This window comes from Drosophila tropicalis, unplaced genomic scaffold (genome assembly GCF_018151085.1).
Source record: "Drosophila tropicalis isolate 14030-0801.00 unplaced genomic scaffold, ASM1815108v1 contig_593, whole genome shotgun sequence".
NCBI lineage: Eukaryota > Metazoa > Arthropoda > Insecta > Diptera > Drosophilidae > Drosophila > Drosophila tropicalis.
The window spans coordinates 17009079-17028499 of record NW_027173070.1 but is presented as its reverse complement, the minus strand read 5'-3'; the positions used below and the strand labels follow the sequence as shown (position 1 = coordinate 17028499).

Below are 19421 nucleotides of genomic sequence, written 5' to 3'. Positions count from 1 at the left end.
GTAAACTTACGTAATCCAATTGTAGGGAAACCGAAAACGTGGCTTTAAACTCTATATATATCTACACATACATAGGCATACATGTACTTACTTAGTGTCTACAACCATTGTTGCTTAAAAATAAAAGAACTTCCACTTTTGTTGCTATTTTGTCGGAAGAATTCTGAGTGCCTTTCTTCTCTCCTCTCTCCTCTTTGTCTTCCGTCTCTTTGGCGACTTCGTCAGCATGTCTAATTAACAAGTGCATGCTCTATACAATTAACCTCATGTCGTTCCGTTTATGTAAATATACATATTTCCAGACACAAGCACACACACATAGGCACACTTTAAGAAAAATTTTAAAATAAAAACAATTTCGAAAACTAAGAATTTATAGAATTTGCCACTGCATTCCAAAAAAATTTTAAACACTATATAAAAATTGGAAAAATAAAACGTGAATTGTTAAGGTCAAATTTTTGGAATCTTTTAGACTTTTATATGGAAATACATATGTACATATATGAATTCCCAAATTTTAGAAACCTTATTATTTTAGTAGTTGTTTATAAACAGGTTTTGAAAAAAAGTTTCGAATCTAACAATATCCTTTTTAAAAATCTTCAAGTAAACTGCAAAATTACTAAACTTATTTGGAAAATAATGCCTGCTCTCGTTTCGGAATTGTCTTTTAAGGTAAAAGCATTTTATTTTTAAAGCTTTTCGAAATTTGTTATTAAAAATTTTTTGACTAAATATCTAACAATTTATAAGCAAACTGAGTTGAAAACTTTATTTGGAAATCAACACAAAATTAAATATTAATTTCGATTCCTAGAAGTTTGCTTAGAATTAAAAAACAAAAACTTGAAAAACTGCGAAAATTATCACAATTTTCTTAAATAACTTTTCTCTCCTTTCTGAATCGTTTTCATTTGCAAAAGTGATTGATTTCTTTGTTTTTTTTTGTAATTCAAAAATAAAATTGAAATGTTTTTGAGCTAACAATTTGTTTGCCAAATATGTGGAATTCTTTTTTGAAAATAAACACGAAAATGGATATCAATTTCAATTCGAGAAGCTTTGTTCAAAAGTCGAAAACGGAACTCAATATTATTTTCTTTTATGAGTCAAATTTTTCAATAAATTTGCTTAGTTTTATGCAAGCAATCGAGGAATCAGTTTCTTTTAAATAATTAAGTACTAAAAATATATTTAAAAATACCAAAAATAAAATAAAAATTTTTCAAATATCTTTGAAATAGGCCAAAAATCATTTGATTTTGCATTTTAACGAATTTCGTTTGTTTTTTTTTTTTGTAGTGTAGGCCCCCCCCGAATGGAGGCAAATTATTGATCATCTGAATGTGTATTAAAAACATTTATGAATCATTTGTTTACTCTTCCGCTACATCTCTGTCTATATCTCTATCTCGATTGGCTCTTTTTCTTTATGGCAATTGTAGAGAATTACCCTTTAGTTAGTTAAATGAAAATGGCCCTCAAGTGAAATGCAATTATCCAGATATAACGAAATTATTATCATTTGGGTATGGCCATTTTCCCATGACAGTAGCAACCAAATCCCTCCCTCAGCACCTATCCACCCTGCCACCAAATTCCACCAATTCCAAGTTTCTAGCTGACGTCACAGTTGAATAATTTCACAAATTAGCTAAGCACTTATCTCCAATGAAGAATCGCATGTGGGCACAAGGAGGAATTATTTCCACAGCTGAGCAAATAATAATTTATGTGATTCTTTCCATAGATTTTATACAATAAAAATATGTATATCAAAATATTCGTTTGAGTGTTGGGTTTTTTTCTTCTCTTTTTTTTTGAAAATAGGGACGCCATAGGTATATGTGCTTTATTTTGTTTTTGTTTTTTTACGCTGCCATTAAACAGCATAGTCAGAATCGATTTACGTTTCTCATTTTAAAACCGTTAAACTATGTGATTAGGAATTAATACAAGCGTCGCGTATAATGCATTGGCTGTCCAGGTGGCGGCTGATTGGAACCAGGAGGCGGTGGACCCGGTTGAGCTGTTAGCATTGTTAACTGTTGTCTGGCCAATTGTTGTTGTTGCTGTTCATGGGCAGATGTTCCACGACCCGGCGCATAACCTTGGGTAATGCTGCCAGTTGACTTGGGATTCTGTAAAATGAATAATGAAAATGAAATTAGGTTTAGAAATTTGTTTAATGCTAGAAACTAAAATCGTTTCAATCTTATTTTAAATTTAAACAGATCAATGGTCTTTTATCTAAAGGGAAAACTGCAAAATTTGGCTAAAACAATTAGTATTAGCCTTGAAAGTATATTTTTTTAAGCCGTAAAATCTTTGGATATAGATCAGGAAAAAAAATTAACTGCAACTTTAAAAAAGTGACATTGATCTATCGAATGTCTAATTCTAATTCATTTAACCCTGGCTAAATCCATTGGAATCGATTTTTTCTTTGGCTTAATGGATTGGATACATATATACGCAATTAATTATAAGAAATTTCAGTGCAGGGTTCGTTTTGACCCGGACTTATCTAATTTAGTTCAAATAGAACGTTGCTTCTCCAACGACATCTTTGTAGTACTTATTGTAATGGAATAATTGAATCGCCAATTGAAAAACATATAAAATTTCTAATGGTTGGGATATTATTAATTATAATGCTAATAAAATTGTCTTTTCAGTAACAAACGGAAAATATTCATTGCATTTAATAACTGATTTCATTAAATTTGATCAATGAGCAAAATTTTTTCAATGATTAAATGGCCAATGCATTACAAAAGTAATGCACTTGGAATGACTCTGGTAGTACTAAAGAACTAGTCTAAACACATAAATGAAATGTGGAAGTGTTTTGAAAATTGGAGTAGTTTTCCAAAAAGTTTCCTGATACCACGTGATTATACTAAAACTTAAGAAGTTGTTGAATATTTTTTTAAAAAATATATAAATGCAAGTTGCGGAACTAAGTAATTGAAAGATCTTGACATTCACTCGACCACCATAGTCCTATTTAAGTTTAAACATTTGATTCTTGTTCTCACCTGTACGGCACTGCTGATCTGTAGCACATTAGAATGCAATTCAGATATCATCGGTTTGTAGATAACACCCTCGGATAGTAAATGTGGCGGTGGCTGCGGCACATGACCTTGCGATGATGGCGCTACATCATGTTTGACTTCGATGTGATAGCGATCGTGTACCTTTTCCATTGTCACTTGCGGCTTGGATGCTTGTACCGAGAGGCTGTTAACGGCTGTTGAACCCGCCTGGACTACAAGGTCTGCCTGTGATGGCGGTTGATCCAGGTTAATGTGCAGCACTTGCATCGGCTGGGATTTCGGTGACTGGGCATCGGGAGCCTTGCTAACCGTGGCATTAGGCAAATCCACATGATAGGCTTGTCGCAGGGGCAAACTATAGTTATAGATTGACTGAAGGCGTGCATCGGCCTGATGCTGTGTGGTCGGCGGAGCGGCGGTGGTCTGATAGAACAATGTACCCGTACTTGGATATGAGGCATTCGGTTCTGTAAATGGAAATGAGACAAGGAGCAGACGAAAATGAGAATTTGTCACTTAATATTAATCCCATTTGAGTTAGCGTATGAAATTTATCTAATCTGTTATATATTTCAAAATAGATATAGATATTTTTTTGTGTTTTATGTTTTCTTACTGTTCCATGATAATCTAGCATAGTCCGCGGCACGACGGTAGTCATCGTGCGATTCTGCGAATCAATTGATAAAACAAATAACGAAATGATAATAAGTTGTGTGCCTGTGTTGGTTAGCAGCGGGGTTAAAGAATGAAAATCCTATTTGGTTTGGTGAGCGAGGTGTATGTATGTGTGTGTGGTGGGTGAGGGGCGGTGTACGGGGTGTAGTGCGGTGTCGTGATGGTAATGGTTAGCATATGTTAATCAAAAGATACAGTGAAAGCTCCTTACTGGTGAACCAAAGTCAAATGCAGCTCTAAAGGACTTCAATTTCTTATTCAGCCTTACTTTCTATATCTATTGATGTTTATTATTCAGTTTAAATTCAAAATGTCATCAGAATCGAAAGCCTTAACAACTAACTACGTCTCTCATATAGTGAAAAGCTTTTTAAGTTGATAAACTAGGGCCTAAAGGTTTGAACTAAAGTTAGGCTATATATTTCTAAAAGAATGTGTACAACTCATATGGGATTTTGCTGCAGTTTCCAAAGTTATGAAATGGTTTTGAAAGTTTTTGTTTTCAATTCAACTAGTTGGCATAGGTTTTGGAAGCCAGCGAAGAACCTTTAAAGTTGGTAAGAAATCATTTTTAATATGTCAGACCTACTGATAAAAACACTAACAAGTTTGGCTCCCAATTTGTGGTCTGATTCGGATTCGGACTTAAAAGCTTTTACAGAATTTCCAATTTGTATAATATTTTGATTTGATTTAGAGCCCTTCAATTGCTATTGCATTGACATTTTTTGGGTAAACTGTCCACCTGAAGTTGCTGTCACTGTAGTGTCCTATGAACCCTGGGACTGGCTTACTCTGTGGGGCATAACTAGCGGCACTTTTGTAGTACGCCTGATGCTGACTGGGCGGTGAGGGGCTGCGACCACGTTTTGATGGCTGATTACCAGGCGGAGGCTGAAAACCCAAAGGACACAAATCAATTAAATGCTTAATTTGGAAATTCGCAGATCGTAGCTACCTTTTGTAGTATAGGAGGCATATGGTGCTGAAGTCGCAGGGGCGGCAAAAAGACGGAGGCGTTGGCTGCAGCTGCTGCAGCCGCATGCTGTTGGGCTTGCTGTAGGGCAAATAATTCAATCTCCTTTGCCTGTTTTTTACGCGACTCGTCGTCGTTTAAAACCTTTTTTCAGTTGCACCACTAATTGGTGTTTCTGATTATGCAGGTCGGTTAATTGTTCATCCAGTTTGGTGATCTGGCCACGTGTATCCTCCAGTGATTGGGTATTTTCGCGTTCGCGTGCCTCACGTTCGCGCCGTAAACGCTGCTCCTCGCATTGCGCCTCGTACTCCTCCTGTCGACGTTGCCGATCCGCAACAATGAATCCTTTGAGAGCCCCTCGCAACTTTTCGGCTCGTTCTGCTTTCGCTGCCTGGGCTGCAGCATTGTTATTATTTACCGCTGACGCTGGCGGCATTTTGGAGCTCTTAGTTATTTTGCCAATTTTATAAGCCAATTTAATGAAGCGCTTTAACGAAATAGTGAAAAAATTTCGCCGAAATGGCGTTGCAGATGGCGGGGGCGGGCGTCGAGGTAGTGGTTTTTTCGTTTGAGTTGGTGTGAGTTTGGCTTGAGAGCTTATTGATGGGGTGCTGGGGAATGCTGGGGAAGGCTTAGTGTGTGTGCTTTGGAGCTGGGTTTTTCTTTTTATTTTTTAATAGTGAAATCGTATGGAAAATGCTTAAAATTTTAATCAAAACAGTTTCTGGTCTTTGCTTCAAAGTTGCCTTAGAGATGCGCAAATTCTTAATGATGGCCAACATATGCTCGTGACAGTGTTGAGCCTAAAATAAATATTTGTGACTGAGAATTTCAAGAGTGTGTAATTATCACATATTAATTTCGCCCTTGTAATGTTTCCCAATTTGCCAACTAATTTTTTATGAAAGAAATTAAAATTAATCAGTTAAACAATAAGATTACAGTCACATATTGTGAATCACGGCAATTAATTTTTTTTTATCGATAGTATGTGATTTCGATACACCGTAAATTTAACAGTGACTGGACGAGTATTGGAGCCTACCGGCTCAATGTAATTTGTTCAAAAACAATTTCCAACAATATCTGTTGGAAAAATTTAGCGTTTGTTTATAATTCTTAAATAATCGAAATGGAAAATAAGAAAAATGAGAAAGTCATTTCCAACATTAGGGTCATTCATAAAATCAAAACAGTAATAAATGCTGAATAAGCTACCGGAATGGGGAATCATGTAATAATGGAGATAATGGGTACAGATCGAAAGTAAAATTAAATATACTTGTATTGTAAATAATAACCAAAAGAACTGCATTTCAATATATTTATAAAAACTTTTTTGGAAAAACATTTAAAAAGTTTGGTAGATGGGAAGTTAAAATGTTTGCTGGGTGATGCGGTATTTTGTATTTGGTTGGTATTTTTCTTGTTGTTGTTTCATTGTTGTTTTTGCTGGCTAGATGAAAAGTTGTTCGGTCGCGGAGAGTTTTCTTTCGACAAAAAACGGGGAATAGAGTTTTAAAGGTTTAAGAGGCAAAACTGAAACAAAAAGGTGAAATAATAATATTATTATTGTTTAATGCATTTTTCTGAATGAAGTGAGTAAGCGGTCGTGTTGAGCGAACCGGCGCCGGAGGAAAATCTCTTGAATATTTTCAAAACAATTTCAAATTATAAAGACAAGTGCAATTGCTGTGAAATGTGTTCAGCTCTTTAAATTTGTTTAAACAATTTGCCATTCAACTATTGTTTCAATACAACTAGTGATAAATTCGTGCCTAACCAAAATACGCGGTCTTGGCAAAAACAACACAAAATTAATAAGCAATAGGAATATATGTACATATATGCACACATATATATATCAGTGACTGTGAGTGTGTGTGAAAGAGAAAGATAGACAGAGGCGAATCAGAAGAAGAAGGAGAAGCGGCAGAAACAAAATCAACAAAGCGGCAGCGGCAACATGGCGAGTAAGTAATAATAAAAAATAATAATAGTAATACAAGAATTTCCAAAAATGGGAAAGAAATTATGTATTTACACCCAAAAGAAAGATGATGATGAGAATGAGGAAGCAGAAGATGTTTGGGGGGCGGGGGTAAAGGCGGCCAAGCAGCAGATTCCATTCTTTATGTTTGTTTGTTACCCTCCTAATCTAAACAAATGCAACTCAGGCGTGTCATTGTCTATGTGTGTGTGTGTCTGTGTATGTGCATGTGTGTGTGTGCGAGTGCAACATTTACGAGCTGCGAGTTGGATTCTAGACCAGGTGCTCGAGTGTTGCTACCTCCCATTAATGTTTAGACCAAGGGAAAGTGGGGGGTGGCTAGGTTGGTGGGGTTATGCCTAGATGAGATGTAAATGTTGCATGTGTTTGCTATTACTGTTAACATTCCCCATCCCTAAGGCACCCCCCACTGCACCCGCTCTTACTCCTGTCGCAATCCTCACTGGGAGTCATGTGTGAAAAATCAATATTTACGCATTTTATTTCTTATTTTCCATAAGCACAGTGGGATGCAAACAGATTATGCTGATTGCCCCACAGTAAAGCTCACTTATCAGAGCACAAACACAGCACACATACACGTATACAGTTAGACAGATGTGGTCATTTGTAGGCTTTATTGTAGTTATCCATTAAAAATAAGTAATAAAAAAATTCTGGCGGGAATAAAGTGTTTGTTTGTGTGTCTCTACGTGTTTGTATGTGTGTGTGCTTATGGCCACCACCTTTCGGCAGGAAAAACCATCCACCTATTTGCAACACCCACACCAAAGATGAAAGCAACACACACACACGAAAGAGAGAGACTAGACCCATGGGGGAACAGCAACAACAACAGTGACGACGCATTAATAAATGAATATGCCTCCTCTGTGAGGTGCAAAAGGTTTACCGGCTTCTGTTCGCGCTTAACAATCGTTTGCCCCACACCTCAGCCCCTGTTTCGCCCAACATATATACACACACACACACACAGACCAACCGTCTCTTGGGTCTATTAAAAATTAAAACAAATGAAATACGTAACCAGCAAATACCCTGCGAATTTCATTTTTTTTTTTTTTTTTTTTTTTTGTTGAAAAGCTTCATTAATTCCAATTTAGGAAAAAAACCCTTTCTGACTTTTCAAGCAAATCTTCTTTTATAGTGATTGGGTGTTTGGCTCTGGCTGATCTGTTAAAAAGGACAGAGGGTCCTTAATCTTTTGTAATGTGATTCGTTTTTTGATTGTTGATAAAAAATAATTGCTAAAATAGATTTGGGCGATATTCGAATTGTAAATGATACTCTATGGAGCTTATGAAATGAATACATATTTCTATAGATTTTAATATTTTTAGGTTAGTTAGTTAGTTAGCATGCTTTTGGGGATTAGTTTGTATTGCAATTTTCATTGATCAAATATAAGTAAAATTTATATTTGCGAGAAATAATGCTGATAAAGAAACTTAAATAAATGTTGTACCGAAAGATAATGCGCGGGAACCAGGTCTCCGGTTGGAACTCAACAGTTTCTTAGGTTGAGTAGTTCTCCAAAATTCCACCGCACAGGCCCAGTGATATGTATGATCCTAACATTCAAATGAAATATAATACTTCCAAGCTCTGAAATGTGGGTAGCTGGCTTTAAGTTAAATATAATAATTAATGAAATTAAGTTAAAAGCAATAAGCTTAGAATCCATTTAAAAATTTAAAAAATTGATAAAAATCTCTGAAATGGCGCAAGCTAATGTGGCTACAGTTCTTCTATGGGTTTTTGCTAACTGAAAGTCATTTAAATTCATGATCGATTCAAAAGGACTTTGCGTAGGGTATTTAAAGGATAGTACGTGAGCCGGCAAATGATTGAAGTAGAGAATAGAGGTAAAAACAAGAAAGAGAGAAGAAAAATCAGTCACCGCCATCAAGCAATCTGGAAACTCCATTCCTCCCCCCTTTTTTTATTCCTGTGGCCCACCAGCTGGGACTATTCTCTTTCCTCTCCGCATTGTTGGCACCCTCTGGCTGTCTCACTCTCAGTTTAGATTTTAATTGGTCCTTTGTGTCTGCATTTTGTCGACGCGTCTTCGACACTTTTGCTGTCTTTGCCCGAAGAGCTTGAAGTTTTGGAGTTTTGACTTGACAAAACCACCCTGTCCCCCTTCTAGATGGGGGATATAAACAGGCACACCACATACATACACACACACACACTCAATGATACTGATAAGGCATATCAGTTACAAAAACACCCATCAACCCCCAGGTCCCATTTTTTTTTTTTTGTATTCCGCCGCATTCCTGGTTTATTGTTATTATTATTATTTTGGGCTTTCTCATTCGTTTCACGCAGCTTACCCAGATTAGCCTAGACGAGCCCTGGCCTAGTCTGCTTTTGTGCATAGTAGTTCAGGCGTGGGCGATGGGTGAGTACGGAAAGGGATGAGGTAATATTTATTGCCCCAGCTGCCTTTTTGCGTATTCTTGCCTCATCTGTTCCCAGTGACTTGTGATTTGCTTTCTTTTCTAGTATTTTCTTTCGTTTCTTTTTACTGCTAATAAGATTTTCGGGCGACGTCCCTTCTAATGGCCTTGAGAAAGATTGAATGAATGCTATGAATGGTTTTTGGGTTTTGGTGGGGTGTGCGAGGAGAAGGAGGTGAAGGTGGGGGTTTATTTTTAATTGAGTTCGTGCCCTATTCAAATTGGCATGGAAATTAATTTCAATTAACTTGAGACTTTTTGAGAGACCTTGAAGTTATTGTGAAGTTTCCCGAAGGACTGCCGCCAGTTTCTTGATAGAGTGAAACTTTTCTTTAAGGAGTTTTCCCAAGTTTTCATCAACTGCATAAATGAAGCATACTTATTGGGGCTCTTGGGATTGACGTGGATTAAATAAATAAATGTAAAAGTTTTCCAGAAAGGAAATTTAGTTCTAGTGTAAAAATACAAAAGCTTTGGGAACAATTGAAGAAAAATAAAATGTAGAGAACTGGGACAATGCTGAAGGATGAAAGAAAAAGAACAAAAGTGCACTGAATATATAAAATACGACAATACAGTGGGTGAAATAATGAAAATTAAGAGAGAAATATAACTGAGCATTAAAAAATAAGTAAGGGAATAATTTATTTAAAAGATTTTACTTATTCAAAACAGGCAACAATTAATTGTTAAGGACTATTTTTAATATTTCTTATTGCAATTACATATTACTAGTTAATTTCAATTAATATTGTTAAAAAATAATTCTTGATTGAAATTTTAAAAGTTATTTTCTGTACTAATACAATTATCAGCTGATCCTATGGAAAACCAAAATTAGATTAGATTTTATTTTCTAAGAAAAAAATAGCAAAATAACTGTTGAGGCAGTTTTTTATACATCAGCTAAAACTAATGTGTTATCAACAAATAAACAATAAAAGCATTGGTAAGATATTTTAAATCGATGTCAGTGAAATAACTTTTGGGAGATATTTTATGAATTGTTGTTAGTTTCCTTATGGTATTTTGCCATTAAATGCTTATAATATATTTGGCTTTGCTTTGGAAATATCTTATGCTTTTAATTGAAATTAGCTTACAATCTTCCTTATCCTTAATTCAGATAGTTATAATTTGATTTTCTTGTTGATATTGATCGATAGACAACAACAATCGATGACTTGACACACCTGTGTCGAACATCAAAGACAAATATTTGGTTAAAATCTATAAAAAATTATGTTTAGAGCCAACGTGAATGCAAATACCGTGTAAATATTCGCTTTACAAAAATCTGTTATGGCCTGAAACGATGCTGCAGGATTAGTTAGTTACGCGGGGAAAAACTAATCAAATACTCTATGTTTTTTGATACATAAAATTCGATTTCACAAAGTGGCAAACACTCTTGCTTTTTCTTTCATATTCAAAATCATAGGAAATTTTTTACGTCAGTGCTTGACGAGTTCATACAGATATTCATACACATTGTCTTAAACTAATACGCTTACCCTTATTTAGCACTTGTTTTTAGTGCCGCTTGAATGTGCAAAATTATAAGTTTTAGTTATATTGAAGAGTTTTAAAACAAATTAAACGAAAATTCTGTGTACGCACGCTGCTCTGACGACCATCTTGTAAAAAGGAAACTAAAAAATTATGGAACAAGGAAACAAAGTACAAAGTGATTCGCCGCCGCCATCGTGCAGTGATTATGTGGTCAGTGAATTGAGTTTGGGCAACTATGAAAAGGCCATGACTCTGATCAATGACAGAATCGCCGTGCTCAAAGATCAAGAGGAAATATTGGAGCTATTGGAACTGAAGAATATCATTATAAGACTACGTTTACGACGTGATGGAAAGATGTTTATGGGACCCACACACAAGTCGGATGCTCTGCCTTTTGCCTTCACCCTCGAGATGTTAGATGTGGTGCAGAAAGTGTTGCGTTGTCGCAATCATTACGAAGTGCTGCGAGTTTCGCACCATGCCACCTACTCGGAGGTAAAACGTGCCTACAAAAAATTAGCATTGCGTCTTCATCCAGATAAAAATCGGGCACCCGGTGCAAATCAAGCCTTTCGTAGGATTAGCGAGGCAGCTGATTGCCTTACAGATAACCAAAAACGAATTGAATACAATTTAATAATCGCTGTGGGTGACTACTATGGACGAACCCATTGTGACAAGATCCCAACACCACCTCCATCTCCAAACCAACCCCGTCGTCCATATCAACCTGCTAACCAACGTACTCCTCAACGTCAGTGGAGTGATACTGAGCAAATGGTCATAGGTGTGGCAGCTGCAGTGGTTTTCATTTTCATTACCATGCACTATATGTCTTCGTCGCCAAATTACAGTTTTACCGAATCCAGGTGAGTTTCCCCCTGAGAAAGAGAGTGACAAGATAGATGTGACCAAAATACCTGCATATTTTCCTGCATTTAGCTATTACAGTGTCCGGCGATTGACTCGTCCTAGCCAGATAACTTATTATATGCCGCCCGACATTGCCGCTAAACTAACACCAGACCAATTCCAAAAAATGGAAATCGAAATCGAGCAAGTCTTTTTTACGGAATTGCGACAAAATTGCAAACAGGAACGCAAATTGCGTAAGTTTGTTTAACAAGTCAATACAAGGAAATCGAATCGAAAGTTCCTTCTTCTTTGCTAATTTTGCAGGTGAAACGCTTCTGCTACGTGCCAGACAGGGCGGAAATCGTAATCTTCACGATCATGCTATTAAAATGCCCACACCATCCTGTCAGGCTCTAATCAAAATGGGCGTACCTAACCCAAAGCCATTGCTGCTGGAAAAATCACGCTGAAAATATCAAATTGTATTAAATAAAGACATTAAATTAATTTTTTAATCATAGTTTTATTTAATCTATTTATTCGATGCAGAGTAATCGATTTAGTGATAATTTTTCTCAAGTATTTTTGCTAGTTGCTGCTTGACAGTTCCATAATCCACTTTTTACAGTAGATAGACCTGAAATGTACTGAAATGTAAAGTGTGTTTGTATTCAGGGAAAGCCTGTGTACAGGATTATCGATCTAAATATTAATGAACTATTACATACATATACCTACATATGTCCTATACTATATGATAACTATGAAAAAGTATTTGGGTGTTAACTGTGAGGAGCTAGAGGCGTTAGAACCAAATATCCCGTGGTGGCCTAGTAATAGGCCATTTTCGTATTGCATGTAAATTCCTTTTGCAATCTGTCCGAGGGTGGACAATCATTTTTATAAAGATATATGTGGGACATAGGTAAGTTCACTCCATGTGGGAGATCAAGGGATTGACGTCTTCTTAAGCGTTTTGTTGCAATGTTATCCAGCAAGTTGATGGTCAATGCGTTTGTGTGCCCATCTAAGTGGTCCAGGTGCGCTCTAGTTATCCTAGCGATCTCATCCTTTATCCTTGGTGTTCTTAGTGCTTTTTGAATTACCATGACATCGTTCATAATTCTTAGGGCTTTGTTTTGGAATCGCCGCGTGAATTTTCTGGTGAACTAACTTGGTATTGGGGCTATAAAACTCTTTCACAAGGCCAAATAAAACACTCTCCACTTACAGATATTTACAGATTTGAAGTTGTATAACAGATGTTGGTAATGAGTTTTGTGCATAAATAACGATTTTGACTACACAAACCAATCTTGTTTTATGACTTATTTGTTACTTGGGCTTACTAAAATCCAAAATAGATTGTAGTTTTCTGGAGGTATCGTTCCTGCAAATTGTCTGCACAAGTATTTATCCTTAAATATAAATCAGGGATAAAAAAGTTACATACAAAAACAGCTAAGACAATGAGGTAAGGCTTCAAATTTGAATGATGACTACCATTGAATTCAATCAGCTATTAAGATGCCAATAATGTTGTGTAATAGTTTACCATTGCCAATTGACTATCAGTTTTTTATATTAATTCAGACCATAGATAGTTATGACCTTTTACCTAGTTACACATGCAGGAGAATAGTTCAACTCCGTGTCAGTGGAGTTCCGTGCCACCACATCCTTTCTATAGACAAATTTATGGCCTCCACCCAAAATGAAAAAATCGACTTTAACAACATGAAAATTGCACAATGAATTAAACATGCAACATGAAAAATTCGGCTATTTGCTTTTTGCTTATATTTTTTGCACTACATTTGGCTAAATTTCTTCTTTTATGTCTTCGGTGTGTGCTATTTTTGTGTGTGCTTCGGGAGAAGTCATTCAGTCGAAATACCGAAACACGGCCGAAATAAAAACTCAAGCAATTGCCCCACAAATTCATGCGGAAAAAACAGAAAAAACGAAAAGCTAACGAACTTGCCTTCAATATGGATAGGGGCTGAAGGCTAGAGCGGAGTATGTGGAGTAGTGTTTGGAAGTGGTAGGAAGGAAGTCGTAGTCTGAATACCAACAAGTACCAGTTACCACCAAGAGGAGCACGCATAAAAGGAGTTTGCCTGACTGACTGACTCACTGACTGACTGACTGGTTGACTGTCAGACGGAAGTGCCACATACACACACAATCCGCAACTCTCCGCCTGTCTGTCTCTCTGTCACTTCAATGCTCTGCCACCTGTCTGTCCAATTGCATTCAAAATACCAAATGGAGGATGAGTATTGAAACTTAGTAAATGCAACAATTTCCCTCTACTCTATGGCCATACATGCATCCATCCAACAGACCATCCAACCAACCTCTAAGTGCAACTTGTCGTCTGAGAGTTTGCTGTTGTTTAGTTGTTTGTTGGTTCAACCACTTGAAGGGGGTCTTTTTTTGTTGTATTCTCTTTTGTTTTGTTGTTTTTTCTCTGTTTTTTGTTTTTTGTTTTCTTACTTATTCATTATTTATGCCCCACAAAGTTTTTTGAATTGCAGTCGTCGGTAAAATGAGGAAAAATATTTGCCAGACTCCATCGTAACCAACTGTCGCCAGTTGCAAAAGTCCCGGCTTGGTCTGACCCTTGCCCTTCGTCAAGTAGCCTGAGCATTAGAGGCTACATCAGCTTAGAGGTTAGCTTAGAAGTAGAAACTTGGGAAAGGGTAAAACTTTAGTGATGATTAATTTGTTAAAACAAACTTTTCAAGGATTAATCTTAAAAATTTTGCTTAATCCCCTAGAAACATGAGAACTTATTCCTTGCTTTGGTCGTCTAATTTATGCATTTGCATTATAATGAATGTTGTCTTTTCGTCTTATTCAATATTTAAAGTCTTTCCCACGTGTGCGACAATATTGTTTTTTGTTGTTTTCATAATGTTAAATGATTAAAATTAAAAATTTAAATTACACTAAATACTTAAAATTACGATACTTAAGGGACTGGTCTCTAAATTTTTTTCTTTTTATTTATCCGGACGGATCCATGAATCACTCCCCATTGAATTGGTTCCATTTCTATTTGAAAATGTCTAATGTCTATTTCCTAGAAATGTTCCTTTTACTCTAGGGAATCCTTGAGGAACATGTATGAAATCTTCGAATTAATTTTTTATGATGGTGTGCTATTAAGAAAAGCTTAGACAAAGAATGTGAAGGAAGTTAATAAACAAGTTAGGATAGCTAACTGTAATTAGATTAGTCTTCCCAATTAGTCAAATAAGGAAAAATGAGAATATTCATTATACAATTGCCATTTAACTGATTCAGTTAAAGGAAATAGAAAGCGAATGTTTGACGACTAGTCATTAATTAGAAGATCTTCTGAGGCTCAATATATAAAAAAGGAATAGTTAAGCATTATATCTTAAGAAATTTCCTATTTTGCTAGGAAAATAAATTGATTTCAATTGATTTGTTTTTGTTTATTAAGTTTTAAGTATTTTAAGATAGCTTTTTCGCACTATCCACAAACAAAGAAATTTTCAGGGGGTCCTGAAAGTCGTTAACAAGAAAGGGATCCAATGGGATAGAAAACATTCTTATTCATCGATAATTATTATTAAGTTTGAATATAAAAGAGAATAGATACTTTATAAGGATAGTTGAACAGAATTGTTAAAATTTAGAAGTTACTAACTTATATACTTCATAAATTCATTCATTATGACGATTTGATATCATATTGAGATTCATCCATACGAATTCTACTTAATGTAAACTAAATTACACTGACAAAGATTTCAGATTATAGCAAAAATCCTGAGAAAATATTCTGATAAATTTTCTAACGAATCTGCAGAGTATTTGAAACTTCTTATAAATTTCTTTACAATTTCCTAATGATTTTTTCATTGTTTGTGCTTTTGAGTTGGCCAACTGTGAAAAGGATTTATGCAAATTGAGTTTCTAGAGCTGTTTGTGACTGTGGAGGAGGGCATACGAAATTTATAGTAAAATGAGCATTTAAAGCATTTTCTATGCAAAAAAAGAAAATAAAATATCGAATGCTAAGCTTTAACTAATGGGATTAGATTTGCGGGCCAGCCAGCCAAATAGGTAAAGGAAATGTGACCACAATTTGTCAATAAATGGAAATTGTCAAACCATAAATTTAAGTCAAACAATGGGTGGAAATAGAAGGGATATTGATTGCGTGATGAGATGCTAATGGAAAAACGAAAATAGACACACCCGAAATTTAATGCCTTCACTTTCCCTTCACTTCCTTCCTTTGCAGCTGAAATTGATGAGCTGATTGAACAGCTGAAGACAACGAGCGTCAGCCCGTCGGACAATACGACAACATTGCTCTGCGAAATATCCGCCACCAAGGATCCAAAGTTATTCGACAAACACGAGTTGGCCGAATGTTTTCTCAGCCTAACCCAATGTGGGGACACAAATGTAAGGAAAGAGGCAGCCAAATGTATAGCCGAGATAACCAAATCGGAAGTGCAGCGCAAAAAGTTCACCAAGCGTGCCATAATAGCGGCTTTTCTTGATTGCCTGCGTCAAGTTCCCACTCCAGATGGCAGCATGGAGTTGCCTATCCAAATATGTCGAGCTCTGGGTAATATTTGCTATCTGAACGATGAGGCCAGAGATCTCATATTGGAGCTAGAGGGCGATGCCGTACTCTTACAACTATTGGATATATCCGACATTGAGGATGTGAGCAATGCGGCACAATTTATCAAAGTACGCGGTGGTTTGCTCTCCAATTATTTACTGGGCGGCGAAGGATTGGCCAAACGGGCTATGGAACTGGGCATTATGCAGAAATTGCAAAAGATAATCGATACTGGAGCCTCGAATGTGGAACAGCACGAGGATTTGCTACTAAACACTTTACCCTTGCTCAGCATACTCACTGAGAATGTGGCCGATTTGAATTTCGAGTCATCGCTGAACATACAATTATCAAGAATATTGGCTGCTTCCACGAATCCAGATTTGGCTGAAATGTGCCTCGAATTGTTGCACTATCAAGCCGAAAGTGATGAGGTTAAACTTTTACTGGCCAAAGATGGTCTATGTGAGACCATATACAATCTGCTGGAGAAGTACAAGACACTGGCTAGCACCAGTGAGGCGAGAGCTCTAATGAAATTGGCCTGCGAACTTATTGTTTTAATACTAACGGGAGGTAAGTCAAAGAAACTTTTGCCAAAGAGCATGATTATAGAGTAATTTATAATTTTTTCCGAAAATTCTGTGAAGAAATGATTACCCCTTGCCAAAGGTTTATATATCATCATTTGATGGTAGCACAAAGAAGTTTCCTACACCATTAAGTACATATTCATACAGTGGTTACCACGAGTAGAAGACATTTATATTTTTGAACTTTAGTTATGATTTTCTCGATATAGGTCTGCCATTTTATAGGCCAGAAGTCGAACGGTCTCGAATAGAACAACCTCAATCTTATGATCAAATAACTACAGCAATTATTGGAAAAGTTGATCGAAGTTTTTACCAACAAAATAGTTTGCAATAAACTAGAATATAGCAATCATAAGGTTATAACTTTTAAACACCGATCACCTATAGTTTATATCTTAAATTATAAAAAAAACATTAAATATATATCCCCTATATGCACGTCAGAATTGAATAGGAAAACCAAAATGTCTTTTTTATTATTGAAAAAACTAAATTATTTTTAATTTGTATTTCAGATGAATCAATGCATTATTTGTATACGACATCATTGCTGCAAAATATGGTCGATTGGCTGGACTCGTCGGACATTGATCTATTGACCACAGGTGTGTTGGCTTTGGGTAATTTTGCTCGCACCGACAGCCATTGCATTTACTTTGTGGAGCAAAAGACTATGAATAAACTGCTAGAGGTTTTGGCCAAAAATAATGGTGTAAAGGATGATGTACGCCTGCAGCATGCCTTATTGAGTGCCCTGCGTAATTTGGTTATACCCAAACCGAATAAGAATGCCGTGATTCAGGCAGGTCTGGTGGAAACTATATTGCCCATGCTGGAAATACATCAGCCACCAGTGGTGTTCAAACTGTTGGGCACCCTCAGAATGACTGTGGATGGTCAGGGTAAGTTGAAAATGATTTAATTCTAACCCTTTCGATATTAATATTGATATTTTCTTTTAGAAAAACTCGCCTTGGAGCTGCTGAAGAATAAAACTCTTATCGAACAGCTTGTACATTGGAGCAAATCATCGGATTATGCTGGTGTCACGGGTGAATCACTTCGTCTGATGGCCTGGCTGGTCAAACATGCCTATCTCAGTAAAATTGCCTATGCCCTGCCACGTAAAGGAGACGCCCCAGCCGAACAAATTGCCGACAAGATACCCCTCAGCCAGGACTATGATCGCTCTAGTCTTAGTGAATTTTTGTCCAATGGTGGCACAGTTGAGGCTATGGTTAGCATGCTGACAGCTCAACATTTGGTTATGCAAAATGAGGCCTTAATTGCATTATGCATCCTCGCTGTGGTCTATCTAACACGTGATCTCGAAACGGAACAGTCTAAGCTCTTGCAGGATGATCTAATCAAATGTGAAGTGGGTAAAAAACTGGCTGAACTTATAAGTAAATCATCGGATAGCATGACCAAGGAAATTGTCGAGAATCTGCAAAACTGTGTAAATCTTCTGAAAACCTCAGAGAAACTGGTGGCCCATCTGGAAGAGAATAATATTAATGAGCTATTGAAATCTATACCCATACTCACCGAATATTGCACATTGTAAGGAACCACAAGAAGCCTATAGTCCTCCAACTTTATATAGAGCAACGATTCAGATTTAGACTTTATTGTATGTAGTTTTAACACACACACCCACACACACACACATACAACACACAGCGGAATGTATTTTTTTAGACGCAAGCGTATTTTGACTGCATTTACCAGAAAGAAAAAGAAATGAAAAATAAAACATACGTATGAAATGTAAATGTATTCATATACACACATACAATTATATAGTATATAGATATATAATATTAATCATAACTTTTTTAACATATGAGAAATCTTTTCTTCTGTTACATGATTTTTAAGAGCACAATAACAACAAATCGTGGTGATATATATAAAACAAATTGTATTTTATGTGTATTGTATTTATAATTTGCCGATTTTCCGATCTTACTCCAAACAAAACAAAGAATAATGAAAACCATTTTTTTTAACGCACAATTTATATTGCATTATTTTTTAACATTACTCACCGATAACAATTTTTAACAAATCTGCAACTCAATAACAATCAATAAAAAAATTAACAAAATAGCTAAAGAATTCAAAATACAGAATATAAAGCAAATTTTACAATTGTAGTCCTTAGCATACATACAGATCTATATATATATAGTATATATACTTGAAATTTTAACAATTTACTATGTTCGATCACCAAAATAAATTACTTAAACTTAATATGTAAGGCAACAATTAAAAGCACAAAAGAAGTATTTATATATATACACATATATAAAGCGTTGAAACACACACAAAAAGAAAAACGAAACGAAAAACATTTATTTATAAACCATTTAAACACAATAATGTACATTTAATTCAAATAAAATTTGAAAATGCATCAGAAATAAGAAAAACATACAAACAATTTTATTGATTGTGCTTGCAGGACATTTTGATCTAACCTAAGGAGGCTTAAAATTAGTTACAAAATCAATTTCTAAACCTCAAGGTTTGAAATTACAAAATGACCGTTAGTAGCATTTTGAATTTAATTTTGAAATTTTGTAAGCGCTCGAGCTCAATTTGAGTTAACATTTCTGCTGACATGTTAGCATGAG

At 35.8% G+C, this 19421-nt stretch overlaps 3 protein-coding genes across 3 annotated transcripts; 2 read left to right on the top strand and 1 right to left on the bottom strand.

The window, feature by feature from the left end:
• Positions 1–1687: 1687 nt before the first annotated feature.
• LOC137577513 (mediator of RNA polymerase II transcription subunit 12) lies at positions 1688–5509 on the bottom strand. The gene is given in 6 exon segments (XM_068291001.1): positions 1688–2144; positions 3045–3532; positions 3682–3735; positions 4538–4637; positions 4702–4869; positions 4871–5509. Coding segments are annotated over 6 exon segments (1290 nt in total). The 5' UTR covers positions 5159–5509; the 3' UTR covers positions 1688–1952.
• A 649-nt stretch (positions 5510–6158) lies between these two features.
• On the top strand, positions 6159–19146 carry vimar (visceral mesodermal armadillo-repeats). The gene is made up of 4 exons (XM_068290996.1): positions 6159–6695; positions 15851–16759; positions 17295–17681; positions 17742–19146. Exons 1-4 carry the CDS (start codon positions 6689–6691, stop codon positions 18344–18346), a joined length of 1908 nt encoding a protein of 635 aa, XP_068147097.1. The 5' UTR covers positions 6159–6688; the 3' UTR covers positions 18347–19146.
• LOC137577515 (dnaJ homolog subfamily B member 12) lies at positions 10637–12088 on the top strand. Its single transcript, XM_068291005.1, has 3 exons — positions 10637–11582; positions 11656–11822; positions 11893–12088. The coding sequence occupies exons 1-3, from the start codon at positions 10861–10863 to the stop codon at positions 12036–12038; spliced, it is 1035 nt and encodes a 344-aa protein (XP_068147106.1). The 5' UTR covers positions 10637–10860; the 3' UTR covers positions 12039–12088.
• Positions 19147–19421: the final 275 nt, after the last annotated feature.

Coding starts and splice junctions, on each gene's coding strand:
- LOC137577515 (XM_068291005.1), top strand. CDS start 10,861: ATGGAACAAGGAAACAAAGTACAAAGTGATTCGCCGCCGCCATCGTGC. Junction 11,583..11,655: donor TACAGTTTTACCGAATCCAG/GTGAGTTTCCCC, acceptor TCCTGCATTTAG/CTATTACAGTGTCCGGCGAT. Junction 11,823..11,892: donor CAAACAGGAACGCAAATTGC/GTAAGTTTGTTT, acceptor CTAATTTTGCAG/GTGAAACGCTTCTGCTACGT.
- vimar (XM_068290996.1), top strand. Junction 16,760..17,294: donor TGTTTTAATACTAACGGGAG/GTAAGTCAAAGA, acceptor TTTGTATTTCAG/ATGAATCAATGCATTATTTG. Junction 17,682..17,741: donor AATGACTGTGGATGGTCAGG/GTAAGTTGAAAA, acceptor ATTTTCTTTTAG/AAAAACTCGCCTTGGAGCTG.